This window comes from Anas platyrhynchos, chromosome 1 (genome assembly GCF_047663525.1).
Source record: "Anas platyrhynchos isolate ZD024472 breed Pekin duck chromosome 1, IASCAAS_PekinDuck_T2T, whole genome shotgun sequence".
Classification (NCBI taxonomy): Eukaryota; Metazoa; Chordata; class Aves; order Anseriformes; family Anatidae; genus Anas; species Anas platyrhynchos.
The window spans coordinates 41076571-41093285 of NC_092587.1; the positions used below are offsets into that span (position 1 = coordinate 41076571).

Genomic DNA, 16715 nt, shown 5'->3' on the forward strand with positions numbered 1-16715 from the left:
CACTGGTGAGTGAGGTGTGATGAGTGTGAAACACAACAGAGAAGATATAATACAATGTAAGCATAGTCATTTTTATCTGGCAACTTCAGTTGTAGAGAACAAATGTCATATTTATAGTTTATGACTCAGATGAACTATTTCAGAATTTAGAAAATCTGAATCTTCTTACTGAGAAAAATGAGAATAAATGAAGTAGCAAACAATAATATAAAATAAAATAGTGAACAAACGTGCAAACAGAACTAAATGTTGATCTTTGTTCGCAGGGCCTTAGACTCAGGAAACTGATGGTCAAGTATTAATCAACATGAATGATCATACATTAGAAGTTCATGTTGCTTGTGCAAGTGCCCAATACGTAGGATCTGGCTTATGATTGTTTCCTTTTTTATTTTATTAATGAAGGCATATTATCTTTTCTAAAACCAACCTGCATTTTAAAATATCTATTTTCTTATCGGTCTTTAAGGTTCTTGGTTTTAATAGTTATAACAAGGTATATTCTTTTGTGGTACATACCATTTGAATCTGGCATTTAGCATCACTGAAATTCCGCATCACATTAGACAGTGAAAAATGTGGACAGTATAAATAACTAGTAAATGAGAGAGGGTTTTTAGGTGTATGTGGGAAATCTATAAGGTTTGATATTTTAATTGCTTAGATATGAAATTGCATTTTAAAATCACTTGAAAGTATATTACCTGGCAACATTGCAGAAGTTGTATTTATTTCTAGTCATTGTACTCAACAGAGGAAGTCACAGCACTGTACTAAATTCTTGCCCTCTGAAATACATTTACCTTGTCACTGGAGTGACTTGTAATGTGATTTTCTACCGTTCACAAAACCAAAGTAATGCTTGCTGCAGTTGCTATGATACAAGACTAGTGCACTGAACTTTCTGGTGCAGCACAGCACCCATTTCGTAGCATGCAGTTCCCTGTCACTGCTGTTAGGCCTTACATGAACAAGTGAATTTAACCTCACAAAACAATATTCACAGATATTTTCCTGGTTTGCTCTGAACAACTGGTAGTAATAGTACGCAGCTGTAACCAGACTGTAGGACTGAATTTTAGATTTAAGGGGGGAATTGCAGAATATGACCTTAAAGATGGCCCATGATGTAGGTTACAGCAGAACAAGGTGTTCTTTTTCTTGTGTTACAAGTATACTGCTATAATGATTTATATTGCAATAAACTAATAGTCATAATGTAACGCTATGGAGAAACACTGATCAACTTCAACTTCCATGGAAAAAAACAATACTTTTGTGAGACTAGGTAGATGACATTTCTGTAAAAGTAGCTTTTCTCTCATTTACATCTCTGCCTCAATCTGCCAAAGCAGAAGAGTTGACAGCCTGTGTTTCTTGAGAGATGTATAACGTGTTCTCTGTCAACCCTGGCGACTGTATTGTCAGGGATCCTATTTTGATGACATTGCACCCATGAGACAAAGGCTTAAGACAAGAAAATAAAACTTTTGGAAATACTGGCTTCCTACTGACAGTTGATTAGGCTGCAGAAGAAATGCTCCTTTTATTTTTCTGTAGCCTGGAAATCCATCAGGTGTTTTCCAACCTATTAATAATGCTTTGGCTAGCAATACCAGGTAGGTTTAATGGATTTCCCTGCCAGTGTACTGAATGTGATTGCAATGAAGCATGAAACAACATTTTTAATGACTTACACTACTGCTTGCTTAGAGCTGATGTTAAATTTTTAAGACAACTGGGTCTTTCATTAATTGTGAGTGAATAATTAATTTAAAAGTCTGAAAACTAATATTCACCATATATTGGGAAATAGTACTGAAAATTTTCTGGTTAACCTCTCAAAGAATAAATAATTGTGTCTATAAATTTTGAGACACTTTCTTCCTATTGATACACAGTACGTAAAGTAGATGTGCTTCTTTCTCTGCAGCTGGGATGACAGCAGCTCAGTAAGTAGTGGCCTCAGTGACACTCTTGACAACCTCAGCACAGATGATTTGAACACCACCTCATCTGTCAGCTCTTATTCCAATATAACTGCCTCTTCAAGAAAGAATGCCCATGCCCAGGTAAGTAGCTTTCCATTGCCATTTCTTGCAACAACACGCAAGCATGTGGGATGACAGGAAAAAAGTAAGAGGGGGAAAAGACAAAAGAAAGAGAGAGAGAGAGGGGAAAAAAAAAAAAAAAAAGCTTTAGAAACAATATTCCAAAGCAAATGAAATACTCATATTTTATAAGTTCCTCTATTACAGTTATAGGTGAGAAGCTCTGAGTAGGGACCAACCCTAACCTGTGGGCTGATGTCACAGTTTCCCTGGCCTGCCCTGCTCCCTTGCTGAGGGCAGACAGGGCAGGATCTAGCCAGCCAGGGCTTGTCCCACCCATGAAAGCTGTAGGATGGGCCCCAGCTGGCAAGACCCTGCCCTGCCTGTCCTGGGAGAGTCCCTAGTGCGCCTTAGCACCAAAAAAACCCACATCATTACTGAATCTGTGATGAGTGCATTTCAACTCACTTCATTGCATTTGGAGTGAGTATCTTTTGCAACAGACAGCACAATGTAAAGTGAAATAGTTTTCATTTTTCATGATCTGACGCATATCAGAGACAAACTGTATAGGCTGTAATGTTCTTTCCCTATTTCTATTTTCTCCACTGGGAGATAAAAGCCAGAAGTAGGGAGTCCATATTTTGTAGAGCTTCCTCTCCCCAGTTAGGTACAAGAATGGAAATGGCCTATGGGAATGTCATCTATAATTTGCTTTCTTTAAGGTTGCCTGCCATAAAAAAATAAGAACCCCATCCTTCTGCTGGGTTTACTTGGTTCTGCAGGAATTTCAGGCTAAAGACTCTAGATGGTGTTGTGCATACCCATATAGAGTTGTAGCTCTTGTAGTATGGACTTGCTTACTTTAAAATATATTTCAGCCCCTGCTCTGGCTGTTAACCTGTCTTTTAAACAGGAACATGGACCAACACACCTACTGAAGTCTTGTCTAACCATATTTTCCATAACCTCACAAATAAAATATTAAGTACTTTAATATTACTTAAAGTTTAACAGATTGGTTCCCTGTTGCAAACACTACAAATGAAAATGTTCCCATGACCTATTGTCTGTGACACTACTGATCCATAATTTTTTTTTACCTTTCAAATCATGAACACCGATCCAAGTGTTTTAGTCCAAGGTCTGCACAGCATCAAAATAGAGTTCTGAGAAGAGTAGAACCACAAGCCATATATGTAATATATATTGTATATGTGTGTAGAAAGATAGAAAGATGGGTGGATGGATGGATGGATAGATAGATAGGTAAAGAGATAGATAGGTAATGTCCCTTAGATAGATACCTGCCCCTTGTGCCAGGCATCCCAATATTTCTTCCCGGCTCCCCTCTAAATTGAAAGTGATGAAAAAGATGATGTAGACTGCTTACAGGACTCAGTTTATGAAAAAGAAAGAAAGGAAAAGAAAAGAGTCCCACTAGAAAAGTATTCTCTGCCATGGCATCTTCAGTTTATTAGCAAGGAACTTCAAGACTGAAAACTCAGCATAGGGGAAGAATTTGTGCCTTCAGTGATTTGATGTCATATATCCAGGATTCAAGACTGACAACCTAAATTCCATTTAGACTCTTGCAGGCAGGCAGTGTCAGAAATTCAGAGAACTGTTTTGTAGATGTAAATTATGTCAGAATATGTCAATATGAGAAAAACACATCTTTATCATTTCCCCCAGAAAATGAGAAGTAGAGTCACTTTGGGAAGGAGAATTACTTTAATCTGCAATAGAAGCTCCAAGATGAGTTTCAGGCTGATGTACTTGTGCAGTGATACTCACACAAGTGCCAGCATTCTTCAGCTCCTACCATTGCCTTTGCCACTCTATCAGGGTCTCCCATGGTTTCTAAACTGGAGATCTGCCTCTTCCCTTTCATGTCAATGGTGATGGCCAGCTGGTCCTGGCTTACTTGTTCCACTGCATCATCACCATCACCACATGGGAAATCTCAGGCTGACTATTTAACTCTTTCTGCGTTTTCCATTTGAGTGATCTCATGTTCCAGATACTCAACCTGATAATATTTGCAATTTGTTCTGTGATAAACAGAGATACAACACATGTTCAAATATTGCTTTCTTTTGCCAGAGCTGCATTATGTTATGACAGCTATGAACAGACTTTTATTAGTTTTCACATCAAGCAGATTAATCAGAAAGCAGAGTATTCCATACTAGCTGGAATCTCAGCCAGAAGCTGAGATGACCACAATATATGAGGATTTTGCCAGCTGCTCTCCAGGTGTAGGACATAACAACAGAGCTCCCTTTTGCAGTCCTTTCAAGTGATCATAGCAGTGCAGGCTGGCTGTATCCTGAAGCATAAATTGCATATTTTGTTACTGTTTACATACTAAAACAGGATTAACATTGCTTTTTGGGCTGAATAATGGTGAAGAGAGGCTTTTAAAAAGTCTTGTACTTGTCATTTCTGGAGATGATGCAGTTTTCAATGATGCTTTAAAAAATGCATAACTATGTGTTTATAACCATTCATTTATGAGAAAAATTCTGGGAACATTACATGTGTTGTAACAATAGAAGCAATGAAAACTCTCATCTGAAGGACCCTGTGATATATATGTAGATGTTTTCTTAGGCTCTTTACCCACCAATCCTTACCCAAAATCTGTGCAAGCCTTCCCAAAGCACATTTGAAATTTTGAGAGTATAGATAACCTTTGCAGTTTGTATGCCACAAGTGACAGCAACTGATTATTCCATCGGTCATCTAATCAGTATTAATCCTACTTATGACAGCAGTGCCTAGGAAGCAACCACAGAGGGGTCTCTGTGGAGGAATTGTGGCAAAACAGAATAATAAATAGCTCTCCTCTGAACAAGATTCATTTTGTATACCTGCTTAGGGTGTCTGTATGGGGTCAGAGCTCTCCTTACATCAGACAAAAGCAATGAGCAGTACCTGACTGGGGCAGCACTTGTTATTGTTAAAGAGGAGTAAGTAAACTAAATGAAAAGACAAAGGAAGAAAGAGGAAAGAGGGGAACAGGGCTGATGAGATGATGGCAGGTGAGGCTTGAGGCTTGAGGTTGAGGTAAGGAGGCTGCAGGAAAACAGAGGAGGAAATGTTACAACAAACAGGCTGTCAGCACAGAGACTGCAAGTCTTGTCCAACACAAAAGGTAGGATCAGTCTCTAGTATTTCTGTTTAAGCCACATTTTAGATATCTAACGTATCTATTTAAGGTATGTTGCCATATCTTGCTGAGCTGTTCCTTGCAGCACACCCTTATCAGCACGGGCTGTGGGAAACCAGATGCCACAGGGGTGTTAGGTCCCCCGGGGCATCCTCCACATGGGACTGAGTCTCTGAGCAAGCGTGACCCCAGCTGGTTACCTTCATCCTGCTGGTGGGGTAGTGCTTGTAAAAGCTGCCACTTTCAACTAGAAGCCAATTTCTTGTTCAAAAACGATTGGTTTTAGAGGAGACAAACCAGTGAAAAAGACATTTACTGCAACACTGATCATTTTGGTGATGTTTTCATTTTTCAGTAGTGGTACAACATAACCTGTACTGCTGGAGCAATAGTTCTAATTTGGTCAGTGGAATGTTTGGGTAGGTAAAAGCAAGAGACCAGACTGTGGTGATTTTAGTAATATATTTAGGAGTTTCCACACTGAAACTTTTAGTACAACTTCTCAGCACAGTGACTCACTTATGAAATTCAGAGGGGGCTTACAAACAATAGGGTATTTCTGCTGATGATTAGAGTAAGTTATGTTTTACTTTACTGCAGCTTAGCTACGAAGGGAAGAGTAGAAATCTTCTGAAAATAAAAAGGAAAATATCTTCCCAAAGTAGGAGTTTTAAAATTTTTATGATCAAGATGCTAACATTTTAGATGGAAAGTTTCCATTTCCCTCAGTACAAACAAATCTTATTATAAGTGCTTATTCTCCTTCCTTCCTGAGACTTAAGAAAGCAGCGAGTATTGAAGACTCTGAGACTGACCACTTCTCATGCAAATCTCTTCTAGCTGAAGACAGACTCAGAGAAGCGCTCAGTTACAGACAGCGAAACTTGGGGCAGCTCTGAAGAGCTGAAGAAACCAGAGGAAGATTTTGACAGCAGCATAGACAGCAGTGGCAAGTGGAAAGGCCTTCCCTTGGGGCTGTCTGAAGAGTCAGAGAAGGGGGGTCAGAAAGCATCCCTCTCTGTTTCACAGACTGGATCCTGGAGGAGAGGCATGACTGCACAAGTAGGAGCAACTCAGTCCAGGCACAAAGCAGGAACCAGTGCTCTCAAGACCCCGGGTAGGAAACTTATGTAGTTCAGTTTGCTGTGTTAAAAATTAAGCTTTAAACTTTGACTTCATATAAGCATATTGGTATTTATTCTCACAAATGATTCCAAGCCAAGATTGCCAGAATGTACTAAACTATTCATCTTTATAACCACTTTTTTACTACACTGCATACCGATAATTTATTAATTAAATACACATATATCTATAGCATAAACTGTGATTACATTTTGCTTTCTTATCATATAAGTACATCGACATCTATTATGGAATTCTTAAAAGAATTTTTGGATTTGTGTTCTGCATACAGTAGGTATTTTATAGTCCATTTTTAAGAAATAAAACTTGTAAAAATATATGTTTTTTATAGACTTTATTTAGTACTAAATGGTTTCTTACCTTCTGAAAGGTCTCTCAGAAGTAACAGTCACTCTTGTAATCTACTTTGGCAGCAAAAGTCCAAAGTTAGTGGAAGCCATTTTTCTTAAGACCTTCAAATCCATAATTTTACTAGGACAGTATCAGTCCTTTGTAGGACATTTTCTAGCACTTTTTTTTTTTTTTTTTTTTTGGTCTGACCAAACACTTCATGGGTGTGTATTAACACCTGGTTGTAACAGTAACTGACCAGGAGCTCCTCCCTTTGTAAGTCACTTCCGTTTCTTTGCAATTTGGAACTACTAAATATTGGTTATTCTCTGGTCTGAGAGATCTCCAGGGATCAATGCAGTGGTCAATGTTACAGTAGTTACACCCCATATTGGCAATTAAACAAAGAGATCCTACAAGGGTTGCCAAAGCCAAGCTAAGTTTTCCAGGTCTTCCGTTTTACTGAAGATGAGCAGCCAGTGTGCACAACAGAACTGAAGCCTAAAATTTGTAAGCATATCCTAATAGTCTGTGTGTTTGCAGTGTAGATGTCTGATCAGTATCTTGGTAGGTGCATGTATTTGTGTGGCATAAAATGTGCACACGAGCGGATTTATTTCTGACTTGTAGGTGTTGCTCTTCGTTACAGTTTAGTTCCTTAAGATAAATCAGGCCATTTACTTCCAAAACTTTGTAATTGTTTGAAGTATGAATTAAATACTTTGTTGTACTAAGTATTTGTGCCTTATTTGGAGCATATAATAGATGCTTAAATAGAAATTAGACTACGATAGAAAAGGCATTTTTGTCTGCCATCTTCTTTTAAGATGGAAGAGAGTATCTTATTTAAACCTTTCTGAATGCCTTATTAATATGTTATGTAGAACATACATGTATGGTACACCTATATAGGCATATAGAAGACAGCCTCTCAGAAAATCAAAAATTTTGAAGACATCAAGGATATGACAAAGACTATTAACTCCTATAACTGATATCATTATAGATCAAGAAGATTCATACCATGACAAAATAATCTCTCTCTGTCAATTTTTATAACTAACAACAGAACAAATTTAGTTACAAGCTAAAAAAACAATATAAATCAATGACAACCAAGGAATTCGATAAGTACCATTAATTTCTACATGCATAATTATTCTTCTGCAAATGTTAACTGTATTTCATATTTTACTTTCAAATAGCATTTCTTTTTACATACAGAAATACTATACACAATACAACACAATGCACAATGCAACGCACATACACTATATTTATTTTTTTTAGCATTTCTTACATATAGAAATACTATTAATATGAACAACAACAACAACAAAAAGTAATCACAATCAACAACAACAAAACCCACAGCAGATAAAATTCCTTGTAGTCCATTCTGGAATATTTTCTACATGTGCACTCTCTTCCTATGCAAGAAACTGGAAATTCTCAGAAGAATGTCAGGCTTGTAATACTTAATGCTTACTTTAATGTATTGTACCTGTTACTGACTGTTTGTGGGGTACTACAGAGTCCTAAGCTGGTCTGTTTTCTTAGGGTAGTATTTCTGTTTATTCTTTTCATTTTGAAATAGTAAATATGGAGATGTTACAGCTTCAACCGAAGTGACCTTTTCAAATATACTTTTATTTAGGAAAAACAGATGATGCTAAAGCTTCAGAAAAAGTGAAAACTCCCCTGAAAGGAGCCTCCATTCAGCGCTCTCCATCAGATGCAGGGAAAAGCAGCGGCGATGAAGGAAAGAAGCCTCCCTCTGGCATTGGGCGATCGACTGCTACTGGGTCCTTTGGGTTCAAGAAGTCTGGGATGGCCTCTTCTACCATAATCACCACAAGTGGCGCCACAATCACAAGTGGCTCGGCAACTCTGGGAAAAATGCCAAAATCTTCAGCCATTGGTGGGAAGTCCAATGCAGGGCGGAAGACAAGCTTAGATGGTTCCCAGAACCAGGATGATGGTGTCCTGCACATGAACTCAAAGACAACATTGCAGTATCGAAGCCTGCCTCGCCCGTCAAAGTCCAGTGGCAGCGGGATCCCCGGCCGAGGCGGACACCGCTCCAGCACCAGCAGCATCGACTCCAATGTCAGCAGCAAGTCTGCAGGTGCTGCCGCCACCAAACTGCGGGAGCCAAGCAAGATCGGGTCTGGGAGGTCCAGTCCCGTCACCATCAATCAGACAGACAAGGAGAAGGAGAAAGTGGCCGTGTCTGATTCCGAGAGTGTCTCACTATCAAGTTCCCCCAAATCCAGCCCAACTTCTGCAAGCGCCTCTGCCACACCGGGTCTTAGGCAGCCAGGATCCAAATACCCAGATATTGCGTCACCCACTTTTAGAAGGTAAGTGTTTTCTATGAATTCCTGGAGTTGCTGTAGATAAAGGAGGGATTTTCAATGTATCAAACCAGTATCCACTGGGCAAAAAGCTTTTTCAAGGCATATTTTCCCACAAGCAGAGATCTGAGTATAAAAAAGGCAAAAAGGATAATATGTCTTTCCACAAGACAAATATTTCTGTAGGCCTAAAGACCTCCCCAGACAAGACATGGCTGTTGCTTGAGCTTTGACCATTTTAAGTACATTCCCATAACAACAGTTTGAAAGCTTGAATAAGTTATTTACTGACTCTTCAGGCACATGAGAAGTTCTTTCTCAATATTCTGATTAATCCCCAAATAGAACACTCATTCAGGTGTGGTCTGTCACCTGAACAGGTGGTGGTGTAGCCTGTTCGAAGAACTGATGAGCTCTGTAGGTTAATAAAGTATTTGCTTTCATGTTGTCAGCAGCTCCAACTAGAAAAGTTTCATTATCCAAGCAGCTTTGCTACACCTTTCTTCGTATATATTATTCGAGACTAAATTTCAATTGGAGATGCCCTATGTAAAGTTTTGGAATGTATAAATCAGCATTCACTTTTGTATGGAGCAGCTCCACTGTTAGAAAAAAAGCCAAGAGTGCCCTCTCGTGCCTAGCTACCAAAACAGCATCTCCAGTTACCATCTGCTGCAGGAGCTGCAACTGAGTTTTATGGGCTTGTTTATAAGTAAAATGGATTCTTACATTATTAGGCATGCTTACTTCACATCACGATAAGCTTTGCATTTATTTCTCATTAATTTATGAGCTGCACTTTAACTGCAGCTTAAAACATTTCCAGTAAGACATTAAGTCATCCCATGACCTTTATTTCAACAGTTTTAGGGGATTTGGTTTTATTCTCATCATCAGAGTAGAAATTTTCTTCTATAGAATTATTGGGAACAATTATGTGAAATACACCTCTGTCATGACTGCTTGTAGAAACAAATGGAGCACATTTAGCTCTGGTGCAGTTTATTCTGTCTCAATGGTTACCACATGACTGATGACCACATGAGTATCTGCGCAAAAGAAAAAGGGGAATATTTTATACATATACTATATGTTTTTTAAAACTGTGTAGAGTTTTGCAAGCGTTTGTTGCAATTGTTTTAGCTGATTTGAGAAGTGAGGAGTTTAAAAGCTAATGACTTAGCTGTGGGAATGTTATATTCCTGAATTTGGGTGAAAGTATGATCTGTTTATGCAATAAGACAAAAATGTTCCTATTTTACCTCTCTGGGTAAAAGGGTCTGCATGTGCAAAGAGCACATCTGAATAGCAGAAAATAAGAGCTGTTGCTAATAAAAAAAAAAAAAAAAAGATTGTTGTGATATGGTTAAGAGAATTTAATTTTGACATGCCATTGAACAACTAGGTAGGCATGATTTTAGTAGCAGTAATTAAAAATGTGTAGTTTGGCTCTTAGGATGTTACGCCATGAATGTTTGATGTGGCTATCAGTTTCTCTAAAGCTATTTGTTTTACATTTAGGTTGTTTGGTGCCAAGGCAAGTGGTAAAGCTGCCTCTGCACCCAGTACTGAAGGTGTGAAACCCACATCGGCAATGCCCAGCCCTAGTACCACCTTGGCACGGCAAGGCAGCCTGGAATCGCCATCCTCGGGCACAGGCAGCATGGGCAGTGCAGGTGGGCAAAGTGGTAGCAGCAGCCCCCTCTTCAGTAAACCTTCGGACTTAAATGCAGATGTTGTAAGCTTAAGTCACTCCTTGGCTTCCAGTCCAGCCTCAGTGCACTCTTTCACATCAGGTGGTCTTGTGTGGGCTGCAAACCTGAGCAGCTCTTCAGCGGGCAGTAAGGACACACCAAGTTACCAGTCCATGACTAGCCTTCACACCAGTTCCGAGTCTATTGACCTTCCTCTTAGCCATCATGGCTCTCTGTCTGGACTGACAACAAGCACTCAGGAGGTTCAGAGCCTGCTCATGAGGACTGGAAGCGTCAGATCTACTCTTTCGGAAAGGTGAGCTTGCCTATAGATACAGTGACCACAAAACAAGTGAGAGGCAAAAGGACAGGAGCCAAAAAAAATAAACCCTCCATCTGTTTTCCTAAAGGGACACTGTTTAATTAGCAGCCTAGTTCTGTGTGTACAAAAAAAAAAAAAAAAAAAAAAAAAAAAAAAAAAAAAAAAAAAAAAAGGAAGGAAGAAAAGAAAGCTGAAAGTAAATGCAGGCATTGGATATGCAAGCAATTGCCTTCTAAGGTTTTACAAGCGCTTTTTCTGTCTTTTTTTTTTTTTCTATTTTTTTTTTTTTATTTTGTTCCCTTGTTCCGGGAAAGAAACAGAAAAAAAGGGGAAAATTGTCTAATTAACTCTAATTAAAGGCATGGCACATCTACACAGCTACACAGTGAGTCCTGCACGCTAGCTCTACCTGCCATCCCAGTATTCAGTAGCTCCCAAGCTATCTCACTGCCCTCTAGCTAACAAACCTGATCAAGATGTGGGACCTCACCAGTTTTCTTCCCCCTAGCTCAATGCATAAGCAAAGCTGGAGGTCCTCTGGCTTCAGCTGACCACACAGTCTTGCCTTAAAATATCAGCCCTGACAATTTTTTCTTATATAGAGATTATATAAGATTATATAAATGCAGTTGCACTTGCAGGGAGACAGTTTGAAAGATGATATAAACACAGTCCTGGAAAGTGTCTGGAATAGACAGACAAAAGCAAGAAAGGGGTTTCCCCTGTTCCATCTGTTAAAGACATTTTTGACATGAAGACATTTTACCATTCAAGTTATGTAATACAATGGTGCAACTACCCTGAGAGAAAGCACAACAATACCAAAATTTTTATTTTTAGTTTTTCATTGTATTTTCTGTGGAACATTTGTTTGACTTTTGTAGAGGAGAAAAAAATAAACTCTGTTAGGTAGTAAGTAATTTTTACTTCCTGTGAAAATTTTCAAGATTTAAAAATGAAATTCTTAACTTACATGGGGATTGAAAATTCAATATTAAATATTTCATTAGCCTTGGATCGAGAAAAGAAAATTATGCTGAGTCAGAAATATTTTCAATATTTTAGGGTTAAAATTAGTTTTAATTAGTTTTTTTTTTTTTTTATGCACAAGTATTTAAAGGAGAAAAAAATTGTTTTTGTCATACATGTGAAAATAGACAGTGTTAAGAACTTTTTCCCCTTTATGTTAAACCGGAGATTATTCAGTACTAAGCCTTTCCATGGAAAGATTTCACTTTCAGTAAAGCAACATTAAACAAACAAAACAAAGCAAGACATCTCTTGGTCAAACCTATATGGAAACACTCCTCACATTTCATTCTCTTATGTTGCAGTCATGAGTATTACTATATCAGCTAAAATCACACCTCTAACTAACATAATTACAGTACTATAAAATGTGTCTACCAATATAGTCTATGATGACAGCAGTAGTTAAAAGTACATTGATACGAATGATTTGTAATTTGCACTGTGCCTTTAATTTTTTAATAGTAATTTGCATTGTGTGCCATCAACTGAATGTGACAATAATTCTTAGAGAGTTAATCTTTAATATTTAGTTTAGAAAAACAACCACTACCTTTTACTATTGCATGTATGGATGGTGAGGTCAATAAGATGATGTGGAAAAGCGTTGAATTTATGCCAAAGATCATATTTATGCAGAGGATGTTAAACATCACATTTAAAATATTAACAGTTTGGCATTAGCTCCTGAGCAACCCATGCTACTAATACTTTATGTATTTGTTCAGTGACTTAATTTCCAGTGGTTCCAAATACTTTGCCTTTGGCAATATTTTAAGTTTCAGATTTGTCCATATGGGGATATAATGATTGAGTCCAGAGAGAACCATTTATCATGTTGATCTGGCCTCAAAATTAATATATGTACCTAGAGAAAATGGTGTCATTTCTGGAATTATAGCCCCAGTAGGGTTCTGCAATTTTATTTTTCTCAAAGGTCTGGTACAAGTGCTGTGTCATTTCTAAACTTTTTAAAAGAAAAACCTCCACGTAGAAAAGTATTTTCTCACAACAAAAGCATTGTTTTGCAATGTTAAAAGCAGATATAGTTGGCAAAAGGTTATGTCCTTTTTCCTTTGCAAACTCTTGTGGGGGGACTCAGATTATATTTTAGATACCTGTGGTAATTCTTGTATTCTGGAAAGGCATAAGAAATTATCTTCAGAGAGGCTTAGTCTTTTTCTTCAGTCACTCTACAGCATACACAAGATTGAATGAGTGCTCTATATAGTGAGATATACTAACATAATATAGAGACAAGATCAGAAAGACCAAAGCACAAAATGAGACAGAACTAGCAAGCTACATATATTCTATGCAGAGAAAAGTCTAGGAAAAGAGAAGAGAGATCTGATAATAAATAATACAAATAAATGATGTGTTGCTTTTTTTTCTTCTTTGTTGAAGCACGGATTGTGTTTTGATAGCTAAACATCACTAACAGCTCACATGCCAAAAGGGAATGAAAAGGTTAAAGTTTACTTATAAATTTCTTACATCTCCAGTTCACTGGTCCTGATGAACTCTTCACTTATTTGCTTCAGGCAGAGTCTGAATTAGCCCCGTAGTCACAGGGGCTAAATAAGTTTTGAAGGAAAGTGAGGAGGTAGGTTGGGACAGAGAACAAGGTGATTATGGGCAAGGCTTGCTTGACCTCACATTCTTGGAAAAATACAGAGGATGTTAAAACAGATTAAGTAACAGATGACACGAGGTTTGTCATTGATGTGATTTTAAATAATACTAAGTTGACTTAGTTGCAGGAAAAGAGATTTTGTGAGTCAAGGAAAGGAATGGTCAGAAATCCCGAACTTAGTAGAGCTTTATGCTATTTCAAATAATATTCTCATAGGTGCCTAAACAGGTTGGAAAAGAATTGTCAGAGAAGTGAGAGACAGTTTATTAGATTGAAGCAATGTAATAGGGCAGGATATATTTTCACATATACTAAGTGGAAAATGATGAGGCAATGTCTAAGGGGTTCTAGGTTTAGGTTAAAGACTTTGGGACATCAAGTTTTAAGAAATATTTGTTGCAATTGGAAAGAATACAGAAACAAGGCCAAAAATCTCAAGGCACATCTATGTCTCCTGCTACCTCGAAAACAGCCATTACCTGCCACAGAGACAGCAAATCTACAAGTTCTCTGCCACATGCCCACACACACCTGGCACATCTCAATCCCTCCAGAGATATCAGACAATGTCACAATGTCGGTCTTCAGGCTATCCACAAAGTAATGCTATGGCATAAACACAGTAAACAGAGGCCTCCTGTCAAATGCTGTATCCATATAGCATCAAAGTCTGTTCCAGAAAAATTTTACGTCATTCCATGAAGATCTATTAGATCTATTGCTTTGTAATAAGCAGAAAATAGTTTCAGTAAATATTGGCAAAATATTCCTTTTTTTTTTTTTTTTTTTTTTTTCCTCCCAGCAAAATGTGCATGTCCTTCAGGACTTTTGCCAGTTTTGCACCAGCAGTATTTATTTAGAGAAGTCTACTTCTACTTCCATTGTTATAGCAATGTAACTCTTTATGTGGGAGGACACTTGTATTTCAGTTTACATCAATTTAGAAGGATTAAAATAAGCCAGAGTTCCTCATACTGTAAAATAAAGCTCTCTGCTGGGGTTAACTGGTGAAATATAATTGGTTTAATTGATAAAATTTTCCATGTGGATACATCATCATTAATTAATTCTTTTGATCCTTAATTGCCATTGAGCATTACAGATTTGTACCTTTTTTTCTGCTTGGTCCAAGTGACACAGCAAGGGGTGCATAAGAATGCAGAAATATAGGACTTTGCTGTGGTCTCATCGGCAATAATGCCTGCATTTTAAGATTAACAGAGTGGCAGTAGTTTCTAATTGCATAACTGGTTGGCTCCGTTTTACTTCATTAGAATGCAGTTTAGTCTTGAGGACCATGAATATGCATGGAAATCCACTTAAGTTCTTCAAGAATTTCAATTGTTTTAAATTATTGGCAGAGTTGATAGTTGTGTTTTTAAGGTGTGAAACAGCACATCATGTATCAGATTTTGTGGTGTGCCCAACCACTTACAGAAACTCACCTATACATCCCATATCACCTTGGCTCTGGGTATTCCTTAGCTTGCATTCATTTATTTTATTCCATAGCTTCTCTGCCCAAGGACATTGTACCATGGTCATTCTTTGCCTTTCCCAAGTTGAAATCCACATCAGGGGCAGGGAACCAAGAACTGTAAGACTTCCTGTATTTCCACCAAGAGAACTTGCAGATGGTTTCAGCAGTGCAAAATAAACAAGGGAATGGAGATAGAGTGGGCTCGATGTTTGAAGTATTTGCAGAAGGAGCTCTTTCACTTATAATCATCTTTATTTGTTTTGAAATTTAGAGATGCATAAAGGTACATAAAGGAACATAAAGGAGGCCCTATTCTTCTCTATAAGGAACTAAAAAATACAGGAATGATGCACTGAAATTTACGTTCTCCTTCTACCAACCCTTCTTTGCTCCTGCTTGTTATCTACTGGTGAAGGCAGTCCAATGAAAGCAGGGCACCCAGCATCCCTGATACAATAGAAACTGACCTTTAGCAACAGTGTGAGAACTTTCTTGGGTAGGAAGTATGGTCTTAAGTTACTCTTGCTCTCAGAGGTGTGATTATGATATGTAATACAAAAACTTTATAAAGCCATTTTGTTATTTAATCCATATGGCGACATGACATTACGTTCTTACAGGAAAAAAACATTGCCAAACATACTTGATGATAACAAGTTCAAATTCAACCTGATCTGCTAAGTCTTTGAGGGAATGCCCACATTACATTCAATTATGATAAAGACTAGGGGGAGCCCTTTTAGGCAGCTCTTTAATGGTGATAGGGTTTGAATTAGGAAAACTCCAGCTGTAGATCCCTGGTAATCAGCTGCCCTGCCACTGTTTGTGCGTGAATATGGAACAATGTTGCTTTGGTGCCACTTTTCATTTTCCAGACCATGACCTCACTCTGTGAGCTCCACAACAGAAAGCCAAGGGTCTGTATATTTAGCACTCATTTCTTCAAGCTGAGCTGTCATTTGGCTTCTGGCAAGGCCATGCTGTCTCCTAGCAGGTGCCACAACCTTCATCTCTTTTGAAAATCTACTGGTGCATCATAGGAAACTGTGAAAAATAAAGATTCATACTGTGACCATATGATTCTTGCACAGATTGTGGGGAGAAGCCGCAGGAAGGATAGGAATGGTAGGGAAAGACTTCCTTCTGACTTGGACAGTCTCCAAATTGCTATTGACCCAGCTTAGAGCTTGTCTAGTTAAAAAATGAACGTGTGACAGTCCGTGTCCTCTTGTCCCCTTCAATGAGTCAGGAATTTATTGTGAAAGATACATTAAAAAGCATTAAATGACATTCTGTTATGCACACATATCTACACCTTTAAAATTTGTAATTCTGAACAGTCCTGTTTACTGTATGTCCTTAGGGATTTTTTTTGTTTTAACAGCATGCAGCTTGACAGAAATACACTACCCAAAAAGGGATTAAGGTATATACATTTTTTGAGCATGACTGCTGCTTCTCTGTTTTACTGTAACTTTTTCTACACTTTCACTTT

The 16715-nt window shown here is 38.0% G+C and overlaps 1 protein-coding gene across 18 annotated transcripts in view; it reads left to right on the forward strand.

The window, feature by feature from the left end:
- NAV3 (neuron navigator 3) overlaps positions 1 to 16715 on the forward strand; it is a 275094-nt gene that overhangs the window by 201103 nt on the left and 57276 nt on the right. For 10 of the 18 annotated variants that reach the window (XM_038172943.2, XM_038172946.2, XM_072035129.1 and 7 more), the window contains 5 exons: positions 1934 to 2072; positions 6067 to 6343; positions 8360 to 9065; positions 10581 to 11069; positions 16605 to 16646. In XM_038172943.2, coding sequence (XP_038028871.2) covers positions 1934 to 2072; positions 6067 to 6343; positions 8360 to 9065; positions 10581 to 11069; positions 16605 to 16646 — 1653 coding nt within the window. The remainder of the gene's footprint in view (positions 1 to 1933; positions 2073 to 6066; positions 6344 to 8359; positions 9066 to 10580; positions 11070 to 16604; positions 16647 to 16715) is intronic. The other 8 variants (XM_072035168.1, XM_072035173.1, XM_072035177.1 and 5 more) reach the window with 4 other exon arrangements.